This window comes from Chiloscyllium plagiosum, chromosome 7 (genome assembly GCF_004010195.1).
Source record: "Chiloscyllium plagiosum isolate BGI_BamShark_2017 chromosome 7, ASM401019v2, whole genome shotgun sequence".
NCBI lineage: Eukaryota > Metazoa > Chordata > Chondrichthyes > Orectolobiformes > Hemiscylliidae > Chiloscyllium > Chiloscyllium plagiosum.
The window spans coordinates 80767733-80789886 of NC_057716.1; the positions used below are offsets into that span (position 1 = coordinate 80767733).

At 39.7% G+C, this 22154-nt stretch overlaps 1 protein-coding gene across 3 annotated transcripts in view; it reads left to right on the plus strand.

The window, feature by feature from the left end:
- The window catches only part of LOC122551728 (rho GTPase-activating protein 15-like), a 737256-nt gene that overhangs the window by 113083 nt on the left and 602019 nt on the right, over positions 1 to 22154 (plus strand). For all 3 annotated transcript variants that reach the window (XM_043694095.1, XM_043694097.1, XM_043694098.1), the window contains exon 4: positions 18462 to 18530. In XM_043694095.1, the coding sequence (XP_043550030.1) occupies positions 18462 to 18530 (69 nt within the window). The remainder of the gene's footprint in view (positions 1 to 18461; positions 18531 to 22154) is intronic.

Consider the following 22154-nt stretch of genomic DNA (forward strand, 5'->3'; position numbering starts at 1 on the left):
AGTTATCAGACAGAGGCTTCCACACACTGTTTAAATTCTTTAGTTCTAGACATTTTGAAAATACCTGATTTGTCATTAGTCTGCACCACATGGCTGTTCAGCTTTCCAGATTTATTTGAACCAGAAGACATTGCATTTCCAAGTATAATTTTAAAAATATAATAACTTATGGAATGTGCATATTTATGGCTAGCCCAGCATTTATTGTCCATCCGGGACTGCTCTTAAGAAGGCAATGGTGAGCTGTTTTCCAGAGCCGTATGTCCATTTTCTGTAGGTACTCCCACAGTGCTGTTTGATAAGGGGCTCCAGGTGACAGTAGAGGGGCCACAATGCATTTCCAAGTCAAGAAGGTGGGTGAGGCATCTGGAATGGTTTTATCTCATTTTTCCCAAAAATTCATATAGAATTTTGATTTCTTAAACACTCGCATAACCTGCTGGTCTTCAAGTGCAAAGAGTTGTCCTCATGAGTGTTTAAAACTGACAGGAAAGAACTAAGTACTGAAGAATGCAATGAAAGAACATTACCTGGTTCTCTGGATTAATAGTGTTGTGAAATTACTATTATGCCATTGCCTACCCATATAATCATCAGCATGATTTAAGTAGAGGTCACATATTTTCAAAGTTTAATGTCAATATGAATGATATTCATTTACGCACTGATATTATAAATAGAAAAGCAAGGATAATCCTTGAAGCACTTTGAAATTGTTTCTTTGGTTTAACTGTTTTCTCCTCAGCTGTTGAAACCACTTTCTGATGTTATTCAGAGTGCAAAGTGCAGATGTTTTCTTAAAATACGCAGATCCTAATCATAGATTTGTGATACATTATGCAACTTATCAAGAATTATTTGTTCATATGCTAACATTTAATCTTTAATATATCATTTAATAACTTGCTGCCCATATAAATAATTAACTAAATAACTTAGGTTGAAATTCTGGCAGAAATCAGTTGGTACTCAACTATCTATGGTCTGGAGTATTAGAACAAAGAGAACAAAACAGAAGTACAGCACAGGAACAGGCCCTTCGGCCCTCACAGCCTGTGACAATCACCATGCCCTAACTAAACTAAAATACAAACGTTCTGCCCTCATTTGGTCCATATCCCTCTATTCCCTCCGTATTCATGTATTCATGCCTCTTAAATGTTGTCAATGTGCCTGCCTCCACCATCAGTTTTTGGCAGTACATTCCAGGCTCCTATCAGTCTCTGTGTGAAAAACTTCCTTTGCACACCTCCCTTAAACTTTCCCCCTCTCACCTTGAACTTGTAGCCCCTTGTAATTGAAACTTCAACCCTGGGAAAAAGCCTCTGACTATCTATTTCAGTCTTTTTTAACTATTCCTCATAGCCAATGCCCACATGATCAGGCAACATTCTGGTGCACCTTCTCTGCATTCTCTCCAAAACCTCCAAGTCTTTTGGGCAATGTGGTGACATAAACTGCACATAATACTCCAAATGTGGTCTAACAAGGGTTTTATATAACTGCAACATGGTTTGCCAATTCTTGTACTCCATGCCCCAGCCGATGAAGGCAACCATGCCATATGCCTTTTTACCACCTGGGCAACCCCTTTGAGTAGAAGGTTTTGTACCAATCTGCCATGTGAGACTTTATCAAATGCTTTACTAAAGTAAATGAAAAGTACATCCACAGCCTTTCCCTCATCACTTATCTTTGTCAACTCTTCAAAACATTCAGTCAGGTTGATAAGACATGACCTTCCCCATACAAAACCATGCTGCTTGTCACTACTTAGACCATTTTCTTCCACATTTGTATTTATCTTGTCCCTTAGTATCTTCTCCAAAAGCTTTCACACCACAGACTCACAGGCCTATAATTTCCTGGATTATTGCTACTTTTCTTAAACAAGGGAACAACATTGGCTAATCTCCAGTCCCCTGGAACTTTGCCTGTGGTCAAAGAGGATGAGAAGACATCTGCTAATGCACAAGCTATTTCTTCCCATGTCTCTTGCAGAAACCTGGAATAGATCCCATCTGGCCCTGGGGACTTGTCTACCTTAATGCAATTTAGGATACCCAAAACTTCCTCCTTCAATATATTGACATTCTCTAAAGTATTCACACATTCATCTCTGACCTCATTATCAGTCATGTACTTTGGTGAATACTGATCCAAAAGTATCATTAAGGATCTCTCCAACTTCCTATGGCTCCATGCATAACTTCTCTCCTTTGTGCTTGATACTCTCTTTCTTCTAATATATGCGTAGAAAACCTTGTGATTCTCCTTGACCTTGTTTGCTAAAGACATTTCATGGCCCCTTTTAGCCTTCCTAATTCCATGTTTAAGTTCCTTCCTAATTTCTCTATACTCTGAAGGGCTCTATCAGTTTGTAGCTGCCTAGACCTATCATATATTTCCTTTTTACTTTTGAGTAAGCTTACAATTTCCCATCTCATGCATGGTTCCTGAACTCTACTATTCCTATTGCAGGGACTTGCATGTCCTTCACTTTAATCAACTGGTCTTTAAAAGTCTGCCACATGTAAGGAGGACATTTGCCCTCAAATAAATGCCCCCAATCCATATTTCCTAGTTCCTGTTGAATTTGTACGTACTTGACCCTTGCCCAATTAAGCACCCTCACCAGAGGATCACTCTTGTCCTTAACTCATATGGAGTTATGGTTGCTAAGCCCAAAATGCTCTCCTACCGAAACATTGATCACATGTCCTGGCTCATTCCCTAATATCAAGTATAGTATGGCCTCCTCTCTGGTTGGATTGTAGGGAGGTATATCGAAAAATCCCAACATTGTTTCACCCTTCCTGTTCCTGAGCTCCACTCATAATGCCTCACTGCACGATCCCTCCAACATGTCCTCCCTCAACACAGTTATGATGTGACCCCTAATTAGCAATGCAACTCCCCCACCCCTTTTGTTTTCCTTCTTGTCCCACATAAATCAGCGATATCCTGGAATGTTAAGCTGCCAGTCCTGTTCCTCCTTTAATCATGTCTTCGTAATGGAAATAACATCATAAGTCCATGCAGTAATTCATGTTCTTAGTTCATCTGTCTTACCTTCTTGTATTAAAGTAAATGTAGTCCAGACCTCCAGTTCCTCTGAGCCCCGTGACTTTCCCATACTTGCTTTTACTCTGCACTATGTATATCTCAATTTTTCCCCAGTCCCTGCACTTACTGGCTTGTTGTTCCAGTTCCTGCCTTCCCCACACACTAGTTTCAACCTTCCTGAAGAGCTCTAGCAAACCTCCCATCCAGGATGTTGGTGCCCTTCCCACTTAGGTTTATCTTGTTCTTCTTGTACAAGTCCCATCTTCCCCAGAGGACATCCCAATGATCTATATATCTAAAGCCCTCCTTGCTACACCAGCTCCATAGCCACGTGTTCAACTATACTCTCTCTCTGTTCCTAGCCTCATTCACACATGGCATGGATAGTAATCCTGAGTTTACTGTGCTGGTAGTCCTGCTTGTCGCTCCCTACTTTAACTCCCTGAATTGTCTTTGCAGGAACTCTTCCCTCTTCCTACTTAGGTCTTTTTGATGTATTGTACACGCTGGATTATTTTTCTAGCAAACTATAACAAAAGCTTTCCAGTGGACAACTGTAGTGCTCATGATCCAACTGAGATATTTCTTACTAATATCACAATTTCAACAAATCCCAGGCAATTTTTGTTACAGGGTTGATTGCATTTATTTTTTTATGGACCATTTTTTTAGAAAGGTCTTGATGAAATCCTGGTAGTATGTTATTCATCTCCATGTGCATTTTGTGAGTTCAGAGATAATAGAGAACAAATTAGACTGGGAAATAATGCATAACGTGGACTCAGAAACAGAAATTGCTGGGAAAAATTCCATAGATCTGCAGAGAGGAAGCTGCCATTCTGAAGAAGGGTCACTGGACCCAAAATGTTAACTCTGATTTCTCTCTACGGATGCTGCCAAATCTGCTCAGTTTTTCCAGCAATTTTTGATTTTGTTTCTGATTTGCAGTAGCCACGGTTCTTGAGTTTTAGTATAATTTGGACTGACCCTTTATCCTATAAGTATAACTAAATATAATAGTCCAGTTAGATTCGATATATTAGGTTTAAAGGGTTAACCTTCGATCTAACAGCCACATGTAAATTCAGTCAAAATATTTGAAATAGTTTTGCAAAAGTGTCACTGGCAATACAGCATGTCTTGAAGATATTTTCCTCACTCTGTATGCACAATCAATGTAACTATACAGTGAATTTTAATGATACTGACTTCATGTGTGCAACCAGGAGCCCTGAAGCTAACTTCATAGGATCAGCATCAATGCATTTTATAAATACTGTCAAAGTGTAAGATCTTTCATTCATGTAGAAAATTAAAATATCTTGATCAGAGGAAATATGGCTGAGCTTCAGTGGTATACCAAGAAATAAACCATTGATCATATCAAGCCATGCAAGACGAAGGGCATCTGTAAGATCCATATTTTAAGTGGTTTATTTTTTGATAAATCCATAACCCCTTAGGAAGTGCAAATGTTTCCTTGTACCTGGAAGTTATAACTGCCCATGTATCAGTCAATAAGCTAATATAATATCATGTCTTGTCTCATCATGTGATACAGTGATCTCCAGGCAAATTGAAAGGCACACACACATAGGAGGCCATAATCCATCACTGCTTCCCATGTTGCCTCATTCATGTCAACAATACTGAAAATGCAAACTAGTTTGTGGTAATTCCAATAGCCCAGAAATACCTTGGCCATTTTTCCTAGAATACAGTATGATAAGCATAACTTAAACATTGTTGAGATTTTGTGTTTGAAATAGACACAGTCTGAGAATTAAATTGCAGATTGCAAAATTACAAGATCATTAGAGATAAAGAAGGAACAGGAGGCAAAGTCAGGAGACTTTGTAATGCAACCAGCCTTATCATCAGGTATGGAATGCCTAAAAAAAATGCAGTAACAACCTTAAAAAGGAATTGAAAATCTGCTTGAAAGACTAAAAAATAGCCAGACATTAGGGAAAAGGAGGGGAACAGTAACCAAACTGATATCACTTCCAAAAAGCTGATAGATGAATGAACAGCGCAAATGGCTGATACTACACCAGAATTCCAAATTTGTTTAATGAGTGTCCAAGAAGGATCTGCATTATTTGTTCAGTCCAAAAAAGACATGAATATGCAAGATTGATTTGCACATTTTAAAAAAATAGACACTTTGAGTAATGTAAGTATTTGGAACTTCTCTATTTCAAAGTATCTGGAACTTCTCTGGATTGTTATTGTTGAGGTGAGTTCCTGGATTTGCCAGACTATTGCTCAAACCTTGCCATGGGAGGGCAGTACAGAATGTAACTTGGCTGCACAATGGTTTTGACAGGTGTGGAGCTGTGCCAGTGTATTTGTGTCTACAAAGTGACAGAGACGTGAATTCAGAATAGATTTTAACAACTTAATTGACCCTTAATCATGTACTTAGATTTGGGGGTGTGAACCCAGGGGTGAGTGAAAGAGCGGTGGTGAGCCACTTTTCCATGTTACATGCACCCAAAATACGGCCAATGTTGCATACATCATCTAGCCCTAGACCAACAAGAAACACATACAGCTAGATCAACAGGCTGTTTTCCTCTCCCCCATTAGGCTAGGCAGGCTTTGTAGTTTTCTACACTTATAAGGAATGATAGCAGCAAACTTCATCATGAGCTCACCACAATCTTGTCAGCTGGCATGACAATACAGCAATCCTCTTGCCCTTCAATTCAGTGAGATCTTTGGGCTCATCAGAGGAGAGGATAGCTCTGTTTGTTGTCCTGTCCCAGCTTATCCATGCTCCTTGACAGTAACAGCTACCTGTCAAGATTACAGTGGTGCTGGAAAAGCACAGCAGGTAAGGCAGCATTCGAGGAGCAGGAAAATCGACATTTCGGGCAAAAGCCTTTCCTCAGGAAAACCCAAAACGTTGATTTTCCTGCTCCTTGGATGCTGCCTGACCTGCTGTGTTTTCCAGCACCACTCTAATCTTGACTCTAATCTCCAGCATCTGCAGTACCTACTTCCACCTCGTAACAGGTACCTGGCCAACTGTCCAGCCAATTGACCCAACATCTCAGTACACAGTATATCCTCATCAGCACACAACTGCGTGTCATCCTACCGAAGCCCTCAAATGAATACTATACAGTAGCACTTGCCTTAAACCTTGATGTCTGAATCATTATTAACCCTTGCTCTGGCTGAATACAACTGCGTGGATAGCTTACCTTGTGTTGATCTTAACTGTACACTGTCCTCTCTGTTACGTCCATGATGCCTGCAAGTGTCAGATCAAGTGACAAAGCATTTTTATTAGTGCTGATCTGTTACTGTCTTTCCTCTTCCTGGGACTCCTCTGATTGTGAGTAATTCTTGGGTCCATGAAAGTGGAGGGCTTGTGTGAGTGAAGGTGGGTAAGGTTAAAAGTAACAGCTCCATGGTCACACTATTAGCAGCTTGCTTGTCATGCCTAATAGCCACATAAGGTTGTTTTGAGAGTTGAGAAATGATTTAAAGGTGGACACATACCTTCATCCTCAATGTTGGGCGGCACGGTGGCACAGTGGTTAGCACTGCTGCCTCACAACGCCAGAGACCCGGGTTCCATTCCCGCTTCAGGCGACCGACTGTCTGGAGTTTGCACATTCTCCCCGTGTCTGCATGGGTTTCCTCCGGGTGCTCCGGTTTCCTCCCACAGTCCAAAAATGTGCAGGTCAGGTGAATTGGCCATGCTAAATTGCCCGTAGTGTTAGGTGCAGGAATAAATGTAGGGGAATGGGTCTGGGTGGGTTACGCTTCGGCGGGTCGGTGTGGACTTGTTGGGCCGAAGGGCGTGTTTCCACACTGTAAAATAATCTAATCTAATCTAAATGTTCTCAGCAATGTTCAATGCAGCCTCTTTGCAGATGGTACAATGACACAGAGTGCAGATCCCTCTTTAGAGGATGTAGGATGCAGAGATGCCACGCCAATTCTGATCCACTCCCTTCAACTGTGTACCACCAGTTCCAGCAAAGAAGAGAGCAGAATATCAGTGGCTGTGTAGAAAAGTGTTTGGAAGATGTGCCTTATAAGAATAGCAGAAGTTTTGTGTAGGCAGTGAGAAGTGGAAATTAGATTGGCAGCTTTGGTCAGTGTATAAAGAGTTTGAGTATAAAGATGTTAAGCATTAGCCCTTACTGCTAGTGAATGCTGCTGAGTGAGTAATATGTGTGGGGTGTATTAAGCAAGGGACTGATGTTAAAATTGAGACAAGATGTCTTGAAATCACATTGACCAATTGTGTGAAGTCATTAGACCTTTTGAGATAATGTCATCCAGATGTAGGAGCTGAAATATCTGGTCCCACGTCATTCTGAGGGCTACCTCCTGGCTTCTGTAGAACTCAATGCATCTTCCCCCCGCCTCCCACTGCTGACCTGCACTATTAATGTCTCTATCACCACGTTCATCATGATGAATTCCTCCCGCCCTTTGCTGCACAAATTTACATTGCAATAATAATTTTGTAGTGTTTCTGTTTAAAATGTAGCCCGTCATTTATAAATGCAATCTGGCTACACGACATGGTTTGCTGCATAGCTGTCTTGCTTGATTCAGAGACAATGCTGTTCAAGAGCCAACAGTAGCATAGGGGCATCTTGGGTCCAAGCCACAATTGTACAGATGTGACAACTGCACAAAATCTGTACTTTGCCACCTAAATCTAAACAGTGGCAACCAGGTGGTTGCAAATTGTGGTTCCAGACCCAAGCATCAGGCCTAATCAATTAGATGCCCAAAGAAGAGATTTCAAACTAGTTAATTCATTCAATAAGTTGGAATTTTTGCATCATTCAATTATTACTTAAATAATTTCAATATTTTTATTGCAATATTCTATTTAGAAGTCCATTCATACAGTGCTGCGAGAAAGAACATCCCGATTGCAGTCTTAATTTCATTTTTAACTAACTTATCTGACTTTCAAGATTTAATTAGCAGTGTCTTGTAATATTTATTAGCTTAGATTTTGCATTCACAACAAAGGGCTTTTGCTGTTTGTTACAGGCTTTCCGTAGTTTTGCACCAGAATCTGTGGTGATTATGGATTGAAAACAGTGTAGTGTCCTCTCAAAAGATCTGGGACATCTTGTCATTAAATCATCAAGTTGCACATCACAGCATCTGAACCAGGAAATATCTTTGAGTATTTAATTCAATGCCAAATCATGTACAGAAAGCAAAAAAAGCTGAAAGAGAAATGAAAATGAGAGAAAAAGAGATAGATAAATCAAAGACTATTCCTTTTTTTCTCTTTAGAAATCTCTGAGAATAACTGAAAGGATGGACACCATATTCAGTGCCATGGAAATTAAGACTTATCATACCATTAGAAATTCCCTTACACTGAAACAGAGAAATCTTACTGTTTTAGGCATGTTTGGTTGTATATAACATTGTAAGAATTGTATTTTCATTTTCAAGACTTTGAATGCTGGGCCTTTTATGAGATATCGATACTCTGTAGCAATGTTTGTAGATCAGCACGATGACTGAGACATTTTCCTGATTTCTACATTTAACTGTGCATATGTTGAAGATGCTCTTTAATTTATTCCTTAATAACAGTGAGTACTGATAGCCTCACTGTTACTTCTACTGCAAAATAGAGGCCATTAATATCTTTATATACTTAGCAGGATCATTTCTAAACCTTATTTCAAGACTGAAAAGCCAAAGCTTTGCAATATTGCCTCATTAATCAGAGTTGAAAACTTAGAATCAGCCTCATTGTCCTGGAATAATTCACATTTTCTTTACATTGGACATTTTTCAAGCTGCACGGGAGTCCAAATGCCAAAATCTATTGCAGTCAAAATAAAATCAGTAAATATTTCCAGGATAAAGATGTTCCTGATGACCTCTGTAGAAATTTACCTCATTAAAACAAATCTGGCTGACTTTGCTGAGGCTGTGCATTATTAATGGCAGTTTAGTGCCAAAAAATTACTATGTTTTTTCTTTATAAATTAATTACTGGATGAATGAGAATATATGATTTTATTCCTTGTCCAGGGATAATATTCTCATTTCCTTTGGCCCTATTTAATCAAATAGTAACAAAGAGGAACTAAGTGACCTCAATGGCTGAATGTTGACTGGTTTCAAAGCTTGAACGTTATAACTGTAAGGATTTGACAGATTTTGGAGGCCTGTATGATCAAGTTATTCATTTTGAATATAAATACCAGAGCCTTTATAATGTATCTCAATAGGTTTCTGAACCTGATGCGATTTGTATTGTTGAGGGTAATAAATTAGGCATATAATTCCAAATTATGGGACACATTATATTTGCTGTAAACTTCTGTAAATAGTATTACAGAATCATAGAATATTTACAGTGTAGAACAGAGCCATTTGGCCCATTGTGTCTGCACCATCTGCAAAGTAACTCAGAACATTTTTTTTCAAGGATTTATGCTGCAATTTGGCGGGCAGGGGTAGGGCTCTATTTTTGAAGCATCAGGTTTAGAGGATAATTTGGAGCTTTTTTTTCAGATGTGCCTGCTCTAGATAATGGTGTTCCACTTAAATGACATTGAGTCAGCACAGATTGATAAGATTTGGCATCTAACAGGCAGATAATTGCTTGCCATTCTAGTCAGCACTTTTTCTACTTGCAAGTAGTGATGTTTCCTAAATATACTGCCAATGAATGCTGTCAAACTTCATTTGAGGATCAATATGAGAGAAGCATTGATCATCAGCCATCGTTTTTTTTTTCATTTGATGAAGAGATTAGTGCAGTATTGTCAGACTCTGAGCTATTCAATCTGGTTCTCTGTTTGCTATTTCAAATGATAAGTGTGACCTTGTTAGCATCTGGACTTATTTACATATTAAAAACCCCTTCAGAGCCTACAAGTGATGAATTATTGACAACAAATGAAATGTTTTGATAGTTAACGACACAAAGCGCGCTTAATGTTTTATGTGTTGCTTCCTAGCTAATTATGTAGATGACACATTTGTCAGACCTAGACTGCCATTATAAAACTGTTTCCAGAGGGTGGAAAAGTAGGTTATTCGTGGAGTAATTAACTAGAATGCTCAATGACCTGTGAGAGTTTAGAATGTCTGCCAATTCATGCATTGTTTTGCCACAGAAGCAGAGGAGTAATTAAATCCTGAATCATTCTGTTACACTCAAGAGTTGTTTGTTAATAAATAGAGATGACATCGCTGATCTGGTGTTTGATATTGGGGACTTGACAGTGGCATGGAGCGAGTTCTGATTATCCTGAAGAACTTGTCAACTGGGATTGATTTCCACTTTCTTGCTTTATGTAACAGTTCCTATAACATAGCTGACCCCAGCTAGCATTACCTTGTCATTTTATTTCATGGATTGGGGAAGATGAGCTGAATAGCTGGGTTCTGACCTTGAACCTGCCAAGGCAGTGAAAAAGCGCTAGCGATTTGTGCTTTATGTACTAAAACCTCTTCATGTCACTATTACAGAAATAAATTGTCATTGCAGTAATAAACCCTTGTCACTTCACTTTTATTTAAGTCTTTTGCGTATATGTGGAAACATTGGCTATTCAGACCATAGTAAAAATGCACCTGGTGGAGAAGTAACATCACACATTATCTCCTAACAATTTTAAGTGTAAGATGTTATTGTAAAATCAATTGATGACTTTTATACTGTACATCAGATCGAGCTGAAAGGCTAGAATTCAGCATATATTAATATAAAAATATTGTGATGACAATGTAAGTGCATGCAATGTGTCCTGAGGTATTATTTGGAAAGATATGAGAAATTTTGAAATGCTGGATGTTTTTTGGAGGGACTGATTAAGGATGGAGACAACAGAAATTGGATTACTGTTCGGTTTGTCACATGGGTAAGAGTTTTGCAATTAAAACGATGTGCAAGTGAATGAACAGGCCTGCATCCATCTGACTCAGGAGTGCTCAGTCACCATGAGATGCTAAATTGTACAATCTTTACTTTTTAAAAAATTGTGTCCTCCTCTGATCATATGTAAGTCCTTTTGCTCTTATTTGTAGATAGCACAATAAAACTTATCTGTACAGAATTGTATTTCTTCATAGTGCTTTGAATTTCTTGTGGGCACCACTCAATGGTAAATTTAACCAAACAGTTTCAGTAATTACAGCATATTATGAATGTGGAATTTAAAGGAAGTGTTTGCACTGTAGGTTTGTCACCTTTCACGATCAAATATGGTTCAGTTAATCTAGACAATAAGTAGGTTATATTTTCTAGCCCTTCCTTTTTAACATGATTTATGCTGCACCTAAAATTGTCTATTGTAATCCTACCTAAGTTCAGCATAGTTGAAAATTAACTAGACTTTAATTTTTTTAAATCAATTTAGAAACCAAATGACAGCTTGGAAGAAAAAAAACTTGCATTTTATAGTGGTTACTAATTGCCCCAAAACTCTTAAAACAACAAATTATGCTTAAAGTGTTGCCACTGTTTTGTACATAGCAAGGTCCACAGACATTAAATGACATGTTCTACAAAACGTACACAAAAATAATATTATTTCTAGCAGCACAATTAATACAGTTTTGAGTAATCAGACTTTCCAACAAAGAACACTTGAGGTGAGGAAGAGGCTTGGAATTCATTTCACAGCTGGAAATGGATATTAATTAATTGCTAACTACCTTCACCGCTGCTGTGGAGAGGTAATTTTTTTCACCCCATTTATCTGTCTGTAAACATTTCTAAAAAACTGATGTACAAATGACAGTTTTCAACTAAATTTGGTACTCAGAAAGGGGATAGCCTAACAAAGAACTGTTGAAATTTTAGTGAAGTTTTGGATCTGGACTCTGGATGTTTTTAAAGGAACCATTAACATTTGGAGACGGGGCAAACTGATTAATCCTTTTGAAATGTCATGCTTTGTTTAATTTAGAATACTGCTGATTTTTTTAAAAAATGCACATTGTCTCAGAATCTATACTGTGCTACAACCTGCATTGCTGTCAAAATGTGAGCAGACCTTTCAGAGCAGATTGGTGGATGTGGATTAGGCTGAAACCTCATCAGTGAGATGAAGCTCTTAACAAAGAAACATTTTAATTTGAGCTTTGTTGGTTACAGAACATCAACTGGGCAGGAAAAAGACTCAACAAAGAGTTATTTAATTGTAATAGTGTTACAATTAATACAGAAGGGTGGAGCTTTGCACTCTGCTGAATGATGTCATTATTTCTTTTAAATCTGCGGTTGCTGGTTTAATTAGCCATTTTCATGAAAAAAATTAGGTCACAGGATTAAAAACAAGAACTGCTGAAGAAACTCAGCAGGTTTGGCAACCTGGCAACTGAGAAACAGAGTTAACATTTCATGTCCAGTACGATTCTCCACAAATGCTGCCAGATTTGTTCACTTTCTCCAGCATTTTCTGTTTTAATTTCAGATCTCAGCATCTGTGGTATTCAGCCACGATCTCTCAGAATAGGAGCCAGAAAGTCAAGTTCTTGTGATTTATTTTAAGTTAATTTGTAGATTACTTCCAATAAGATGGTGAAACATCACAGCTCAATCAGATGCTGAGCATTGCACATATTCTAGACATAAAAGTGTTGACACAGTTTCCTCATAAGTAACAGAGGAACAAAGGGTTGATCTCCTCAACATTTGGGTAGGAGCCTTGTTACAACTATGTCCTCTTTCATTACACTCAAAAATGATAAGTCTGGAGAACAAAATATTTACATATTTCAAACATTGTAAACCTAAGACATGGAATGAAAGGAAATCAGAGAAGATTACTGAGGAAAATTGTGAATAAAAAGAAGTTCAAGAATGGCACAGTATTGTTAAAATGGCCAACAGTACATGGGTTATTTGGGTTATTAAACATTTGTATGATGCAAAAAACAAAAAAAGAATTATGCTAGAACACCATAAAGAATGTCCCTCAGGTATTTGGAATAGATATAAGGCACAAAAGAGTTTTACCAAGATAACCTCATTTATGAGGAGAGTTTGATAAAATTCTATTTGTTCCTTGGAACAAAAAATGTGTGGAAAATCTTGAGATTTTCCAGGTGATGAGAAGCTTTGATAAAGTAAATCAAGAATAAATGTTTCCTCTGCTGAGGATTTCAATAACCACATTTCATGGATTAACTCATGTCAAATGATCTAGAAGAAAGATGAAGGTGAATTCTATTCTTATCTCACTATTTCTAGGATCTCAAATGCCTTACCTGCAAAGGTGATGGAAGCTGATTCCATGTATAATTTTAATAGAGCGCAATTTGAGGAAAGAGAACTTATTTATCTTATGATCAAAATGCCTGGGAAATGCTGGACTATAAATAATGACAATTTCAAAGAACGAGCATGTACGTGACAGGCCATACAGCCTTCAATCTTTCTATGGTATCTATATCATGAGCCTCCATTGTATATGAGCTCAAGAATCCTTGATGCTGGCTATGTTTGCGAATGGTGTGGATAAAAGATCCATTCTCCTATCTGGAATTCCATGTATCATCTGACGCATAGGGAAGATATTAAACTGGTAAAACCAACAGCAGAACTATATATTTGAAAGCTTTGTAGTGGGGCATTAAATCTTTGTTCACAAAACTGCAGAACCAAATGTAAATATACATCCAAAGATACTTGCTATAAATGGAATAATATGACTACTGCTGAATTGGGCTTGTTAATAGATTTTTGCGTGACAATGTTGTATTGGATCAGGGAAACAAAGAAGCAAGCAGACAACTTTCAATTCAAAATGTATTTAATTTCTTGACTAAAGGAAGGAGAAAGCACAAGATGACAAGTAAAGATGACTTTAAAAATGGACAAATAATTTTTAAAAATACTTTGTGAAAAGTAGGGATCCAGTACAAGATGTACACTGGTAGGAGTTAATGGAAGAACAAATATGTAATACAGAGTAACATGCATCAAAGCACAATGGATAACAAATTTCATATTTATCTGTGCAAATTACATAGCGAATATGGTACTAAGACAGTGAAGTGACACTTCAGTAAAAAGGTTTAGTATGTATAAAATTTAAACTGACACTTTTGCAATTCCCTGAAGGAGCAGCTGCCAGAAACTACACTATTTCTTTTGGAAGCTGTCTTGCTGAAGATACAGGACAATAATAGGAGTAAGAAAACACTTGGGGGACAAAGCTGTGTCACATAACAAACTATAACTGAGATATTATGCATGAATAATATTCAGCAAAATAGGATGTTAGGGAAATATTTTTTCACCCTTAAGTGTTTAAGAAGAAATAAGCTTTACATAAAATTTAAATAGTAATGCTCTCTCATAGAGTCATAGCATTCATTGGTTCAACAATTAGAACAGTAATATACTGAATAAAATAACAGTATCACTTATCTAACATAAAAGCAATTGCTTTGCTTTTACTATGGCAATTGACCATGTAACTGAAGATGTTAGGTACATTTTGTAAAATATATCCCTGGATATTGTTAAATTACCATTTATGAAAGACACGAAACTTCCAATAAATTGTCAGAAGGATGTGAAATTATATCCAAAGTCAATGATCAACATCAAGAGTGAAAATGTGTGTAACTGAAAATAAGATCATCTGTTAGGAAAAGGGAAAGTCCAATGCTGGAGCTCTGTTAGTGATATAACATGTCTAAGATCAAAAACTCACTATCATGAATTTAATGATGGGTAGAACCAACTGTTGCATCGCATTAAATCTGCAGTACCATAGGACAATAGAAAACACTACACGACCGGTGTCCCAGATCCTATTGATTTTACCTCATAAAATATAATGCATGAACTACAATCTGTGAAATAAAATTTACTTAACCAAGAGATGTTGCTTGTGCAATAATTAATTACAATAACACCCTTACATTTTCACATGCTTTTTGACCAGATACAAATGCAATCTGATGGAATCCCTGCCCTCAGGCAAATTTCCAATGATGGCTTCTATTTGTGGATGTCTATTTCATTACACTCTAAATTTCAGATGCATAAGCAAACATGATCGTATGTATTCTAATCAGCCTGTTTAGAGATGGTATTACGCACCTCTGATGGGACTTGACCCTTAACCTCTTGGCTCAGAGGGAGAGACACTACCACAGTACTACAAGGACCCTTGCATATTAATCCATTGTTAATGACTAGCAGCCGTAGTGACCAACAACCATTGGAAATCTCACTCTGGTCTGTTTCCCATGCTGATGTAAAATTATTTTAAATTATAATTTAAATTAGTCCAAATTCAGACAATTGACCATCCAAATGTGTATTCCAGTGACTACCAGTCAATTGAAATTGTTGATACCCTTATTAGAGTCAAAGAATCATAGAGTCTTAACAGCATGGAAACAGACCCTTCGGTCCAACCAGTCCATGCCAACCATGGTCCCAAACTAAACTAGTACCAGCTGCCTGTGCTTGGCCCATATCCCTCCAAACCTTTCCTCAACCTCCTATGCTCCAGTGAAAAAAAGCCCCAACCTTTCCAGTCTATTTTTATATCTCAAACCCTCTAATCACGGCAACATCCTGGTTTCTGAAACCTGTCCAGTTTAATAATATCCTTCCTACACTGCTGCACCTACCTGAACACATGGTCCTTCTAATTTGGTATAATTCAGCAAGTTCAAAGCCTGTTGGCCATATATCCGACAGTAAGTGATCAAGTCTGATTGCATTATTAATTGTGTGGATTCAAGAGTGATATAATGTTCAGATTTATGTTAATAAAGTTACTGGAAAATTTGACCGATGACTTCATTCTGGTTAAACTTGAGTGTCCAGATCATTCCAACTGCATCTTTACAACTGTGTCCCTTATGAAGCTCCAGCTGTAACTGTGAAATAATTGGAGGTATTCAATTGAGTGATTTTGGAGGAGTATAGGAAGTTAATTTGACATAGAAGTCTGAAGAACTTGAAGGTCTCTCAGGAGAAAACCTATTCTCATTAATGGGAGTTTGGATTGCAAACTCTGCAGTTCTTCCGGACTGTGGCTATGCACGTAAATGGAGCAGAGAGGAGAGCTCTCATTAGAAAGTCATTGTCGCTGAGAGTTTTCAGACAATAGCCTCACCCAACCTCCACTTCAGCTAGGAACATTTCCTGTGGTGTCTGTATTTTTCCAAGGAGGTGACAGAACTGTTCTATCTCCTGCCACCAGACCTAACTTCACAGCAGACCATGCAGTGTGCTAACAGTGATCATGAAGAATACTGTGGACTTCAATTTTTAATGACACATCCCTTCTGAGGTGGGAGCAGATCACATTTCTAATGTCACAGTTTACATTGTGTCAAGGAAGTGACAGTGTGCTAGGAAAGAGTAGCTCATAGTCTCATCACCGAGAAAAGCAGGAAGAATAAACACATGGGTTTGTCATGGTGATCGGTTTCACAACGGTTTAGGCCTATTAATTCCCTACATCTAGCTCTGTGGGTTCTGTGATAAACCTTTAAGTGGGTGTGATGATTTTCTATCCATACCATTAAGGGGGAATGATGTAATATACGATGTGATTCAGATCTCCTCACAGCTTGTTCTAAGAAAGCTACCAATTCAGATATTTGTTTAACTTCTCTAACTGTATAGTACTGTTACTAACCTCTCCTTTACCTTTGTTTTACCAAGTCACTTATGCATGATTCATGCCTGATATTAGCTACTAAACAAGCACAAGGGGAAGTAAAGCACAACTGCAGGTTTCACATATTAATGGGAGATTAAAGGCTACCACTCAGTAAACATGCAGCTGCATACGCAGAACATCCTATTAGAAGATGAGTGCTATCCTGACAGTAGCCATGACGCATTCACTGAAGCCACCCTGTCAAACCCGATATCTTTGAGCCACCAGGATGAATTACAGGCAGGTGCATTTTCATCATAGGCATGCAGTTGCTTATGCCCTTTAGGATGAAGTTGCACTGGCTGACTAGTAAACAAATCTGGAAAAGAAAAAAATGCATGAGAAGGTGCTGGTATGTAGGAGAGGACCCGAGGAAGGAGGATGAACAAAATGGCCCTTAATCACAGTATGTACTTCATGTCAGATAGTAGGATGAAGGTGAAGTTGGATTACAGAAGGAGCCTAACACAGAAACATACCATCATTCTAAATGTTCCCAATGATGTAGGATTCAAGGGGCTCAGTGTCTGCCAACCATATTATGTGGAGTACCATCTACTCCATCAAAGATGAAAGATGTTTTGGTTCCCTGCTGGTTCTGTGTTGCAGACTGTATTATCCATGAACCTCTTGCAAGAGAGAGAGTAGCATGTTAGTGTGCTGCAACATTTTTGGGTAAAGTGCTGCAATAGTCAAATACCTGGAGTGGAATCCATGAGAGGTGCATGTGATGCTGACAGCATTGGTAAATGTGTGGGGGGTGCAGGGTGGACATTGAGCATAATTGTTCACATGCAAATTATGGAATATACTACATTGAACAGGACACGTGTCTGGTAGATCGGGAGTAGACAATATGTGAAGCTGCATTCACTTATCTTAACTTCACACATGAGATCTTTGAACTTTTGTGTGGCACATCAGCTGGAACCTTAAGGCCAAACTCCAGTAATTGACTTCCCAAGCACGTCCTCATTTTCCTTGAGGAGAGCACATCTTGAAAGCCACTAAGCCCCTGTGGAAATTTGAAATTTAAAATTTGGGCAACTGTCCGTGTGGAGTTTGCACATTCTCCCTGTGTCTGCGTGGGTTTCCTCCGGTGCTCCGGTTTCCTCCCACAGTCCAAAGATGTGCAGGTCTGGTGAATTGGTCATGCTAAATTGCCTATAGTGTTAGGTGCATTAGTCAGGGGTGAATGTTGGGGGTGGGTTGCTCTTCAGAGGGTCGGTGTGGACCTGTTGGGCCAAAGGGCCTGTTTCCACACTGTAGGTAATCTAATCTAATCTAATCTTTCCATTTCCACCTCCATCATTAATGTGTCCAGTACTATATTGCTGCTGACGGGATTCCTTTTCTCTGATTTGATGCTCCATTATCAGCATTCTACCTTCAACCAGAGACTTCGTGAGACTGTTTCTGAGGAAACAGAGTGCATTCCATCTTCAATAGGGTTGGGGTATCTCTTAGCTGCACAGGGAATGTAGTTATTCTAACTCTTAGGTCCCTGTTGAGTTCCTTCAGTCAGCAGCACAATTTTCATTGAGCAGCACACCACAGTTACGTTGTTGATTGAGCAGCAGAGTTTGGGTGCATCTTAACTCACAAGAAACTGACACAAGGAAGTTCTTTACCCAAAAGCAGATTCTATCATATATTTCACCCAGTAACTGTAAAATACATACTGAGAACAAGTATTTAAGTTTAAAATGCCCTTATGATTTTGTCTTCCAGGGACCCCGCCATAGACGAAACCACTCTCAGCACAATCTTACAGAAATTACTGGGATGGTGGATCAGTCTGTAAGTATTCTTACTCACATGCATTCTAGTTATGTTTCTTTCTTATCATACATCACAGCTTATATTTGTTAAAGAAAAAGATTGAATGACTATAATTTGTGCTGACATATGGTCTGTTCAATGGAGATATATTTCCAGGCTACTGTTCATGTCTGGAAGAAAGGAAAGTACAACAAACACTAATCATGTTGTCAAGATTGTTCCAACATCAATTTTTTTCTACCTGGAACTGAGTTGAAGGAAACCGTTGACCTCAATACACAGCCAACGCATTGCAAGTGACAAGGTCCCATGTCACTTTGAATACAATAGGAAATGTTTTTGCAAAGATAAGCTTATTTGTGTTCTTGAGGGTTTTGTTATGACATGTAGATTCCATAAAGGATACATGCTGTGGCATAAAACTTTGGTGTGTGGACATGGTGAACTAAAAACAGGAGTTAACCCAAGATGACCAGACTGGACTTTGTCCTTTCATATCACCAATAAATGGATCCTCTTTCCTGTAACTGACATATCCTATCCTGTCTTTCTGCAGCAATTTAATTGTTCCCATTTGCTAGACTATTATTCTATCTAAAAGCAGTAATCAACATCAAAATGACACACATCATCAGCTCTGGATTGCCAATATTATGAACATGAATATGAATATCCTTTTATTGTCACATGTACTCCAGTATAAGTATAGGAGTACAGTGAAAAGTTTTTTTTAAAATTGCTGCCTCAAATGGCACCATCTTAGGTACAAGTACCCATGTACAAATCTTGGATATAAAAGAAGAATAAAAGAAAAAGTGGTAGCATTACCCACAGTGTGTAAAACATAAGTTAGAAATAAGGTAGCTATAACATAGTTAAAGAATTGATATGTCAGTCTGGTAAAGAGTTTCAAATAGCAGCAGCTCAGCACGAGGTCCGACCGTCCAAACCAGACAACAGTCCAACGACTGTCCCACTCAGTTCCAAGCCTCTAGTCTGCTCCAGCCCAAAGTATGTTGCACTGCATGAGGATTCACTTTCCGTCTCTCTGCACTGGGACCTGCTTTCCCTTGCTCTGCATTGGGACCTGCTTACCGTCTCTCTGCACTGGGACCTGCATCCACTCTGCATTGGGACCTGCTTCCCCTTGCTCTGCACTGGGACCTGCATCCCCTCACCCTGCACAGGGACCTGTATCCACTCTGCACTGGAACCTGCTTCCCCTTGCTCTGCACTGGGACCTGCTCCCCCTCTGTACTGAAACCTGCTTTCCCTCACTCTGCGCTGGACCTGCTTCCCCTCACTCTACACTGGGACCTGCTTCCCATCTCTCTGCACTGGGACCTGCATTCCCTCATTCTGCACTGGGACCTGATTCCCATCTCTCTGCACTGGGACCTGCTTCCCCTCACTCTGCACTGGGACCTACTTCCCCTCGCTGCACTGGGACCTGCTTCCCCCCACTCTGCACTGGGACCTGCTTCCCCTCTGCACTGGGACCTGCTACCCCTCACTCTGCACTGGACCTGCTCTCACACTGCTCCAGGTGTCATTGCCCTCACACTGCTCCAGGTCTCACTGCCCTCACACTGCTCCTGGTCTCGTTGCCCTCACACTGCTCCAGGTCTAGTTACCCTTGCGCTGCTCCAGGTCTCGTTGCCCTCATGCTGCTCCAGGTCTCGTTGCCGTCGTGCTGCTCCAGGTCTCGTTGCCCTCACGCTGCTCCAGGTCTCGTTGCCCTCACGCTGCTCCAGGACTAGTTACCCTCACACTGCTCCAGGTCTAGCTACCCTCACGCTGCTCCAGGTCTAGTTACCCTCACGCTGCTCCAGGTCTAGTTACCCTCACGCTGCTCCAGGTCTAGCTACCCTCACGCTGCTCCAGGTCTTGTTACCCTCACGCTGCTTCAGGTCTCATTGCCCTCACGCTGCTCCAGGTCTCATTGCCCTCGCGCTGCTCCAGGTCTAGTTACCCTCATGCTGCTTCAGGTCTCATTGCCCTCACTCTGCTCCAGGTCTCGTTACCCTCATGCTGCTCCGGGTCTCATTGCATTAACACTGCTCCAGGTCTAGTTACCCTCATGCTGCTCCAAGTCTCATTGCCCTCACGCTGCTCCAGGTCTCATTGCCCTCATGCTGTTCCTGGTCTCGTTGCCCTCACGCTGCTCCAGGTCTAGTTACCCTCATGCTGCTCCAGGTCTCATTGCCCTTACGCTGCTCCAGGTCTCATTGCCCTCATGCTGTTCCTGGTCTCGTTGCCTCATGCTGCTCCTGGTCTCATTGCCCTCATTGCCCCAGGACTAGTTTCTCCTCATACTGCTCAGGATCCACTTCCTCTCAAGCTGTTCTGGGACTCGTTTCCCCTCACTCTACTCAGCCACTGCTAAAAAGAGAGAGAAAGAAAGAAAAGATGAGTATAGAAGTTGGGAGGTTATGTTACTGCTATACAAGACATTGGTTAGGCCACTTTTGGAATATTGCATGCAATTCCAATCTCCTTCCTATTGGAAGGATTTTGCGAAACTTGAAAGCGTTCAGAAAGGATTTACAAGGATGCTGCAGGGTTGGAGGATTTGAGCTATAGGAAGAGGCTGAACAGGCTGGGCTGTTTTCCCTGGAGCATCTGAGGCTGAGGGGTGACCTTATAGAAGCTTATAAAGTCATGATGGACATGGATAGGATAAATAGACAAGGTCTTTTCTCTGGGGTGGGGAAGTCCAGAATTAGAGGGCACAGGTTTAGGGTGAGAGCGGAAAGATATAAAAAAACGACCCAAGGGGCAACATTTTCACACAGAGGGTGGTGCATGTGTGGAATGAGCTGCCAGAGAAAGTGGTGGAGACTGATACAATTACAGCATTTAAAAGGCATCTGGATGGGTATATGAATAGGAAGGGCTTAGAGGGTTATGGGCCAAGTGCTGGCAAATGGGACTAGATTAGGTTAGGATATTTGGTCGGCATGGAAGAGTTGGACCGAAGGGTCTGTTTCTGTGCTGAACGTCTCAGTGACTCTCTTAAAAAAAAAACAGTTGGAGCAGAGGAGGTCCAGGTGGAGCGCAATACTCTGCCTGTTATGTTTGTGCTATCCCTTTGGATACAGAGGCTTGCAGGATACTTCTGATTCCATCTTAGTTCTGCCTGAAGTGATTCACATAATTCAATGTAGCTCTGTGGTCTTGCACAAAGTATTCCTCAAATCAATTTCTAACCTGTATGCTGCTCAAGAGTAAAATCTTACATGAAAATATTAAATTACCATACTGTGTAAAAGCAGCTTCAGTTGCAAGTCTACTTTCTAATTATAGGGTTCAACATAGTAGGAGAAAGAATACTCATTTACTTTGTGCCTTTCAAAACCTTAGGCTGTGCAAAAGTACTTCATATGCAACAAAATATATTTGGAGTTATGTCACTGTTAAAATGTAGAAAATATGGCAACAGAAACCAAGTTCGTGCAAACAGCAATATCACAATAAACACGACAATCTATTTTAATGATGTTGGTTGAGAGATAATTATTAGCCAGAACATGGCGAGAACATTCTGATGAAAGCAAAATACTGTAGATGCTGAAATCTGAAATAAAAACAGAAAGGGTTTGAGAAATTCAAATGGTCTGGCATCAGTGGAGAGAGAAACAT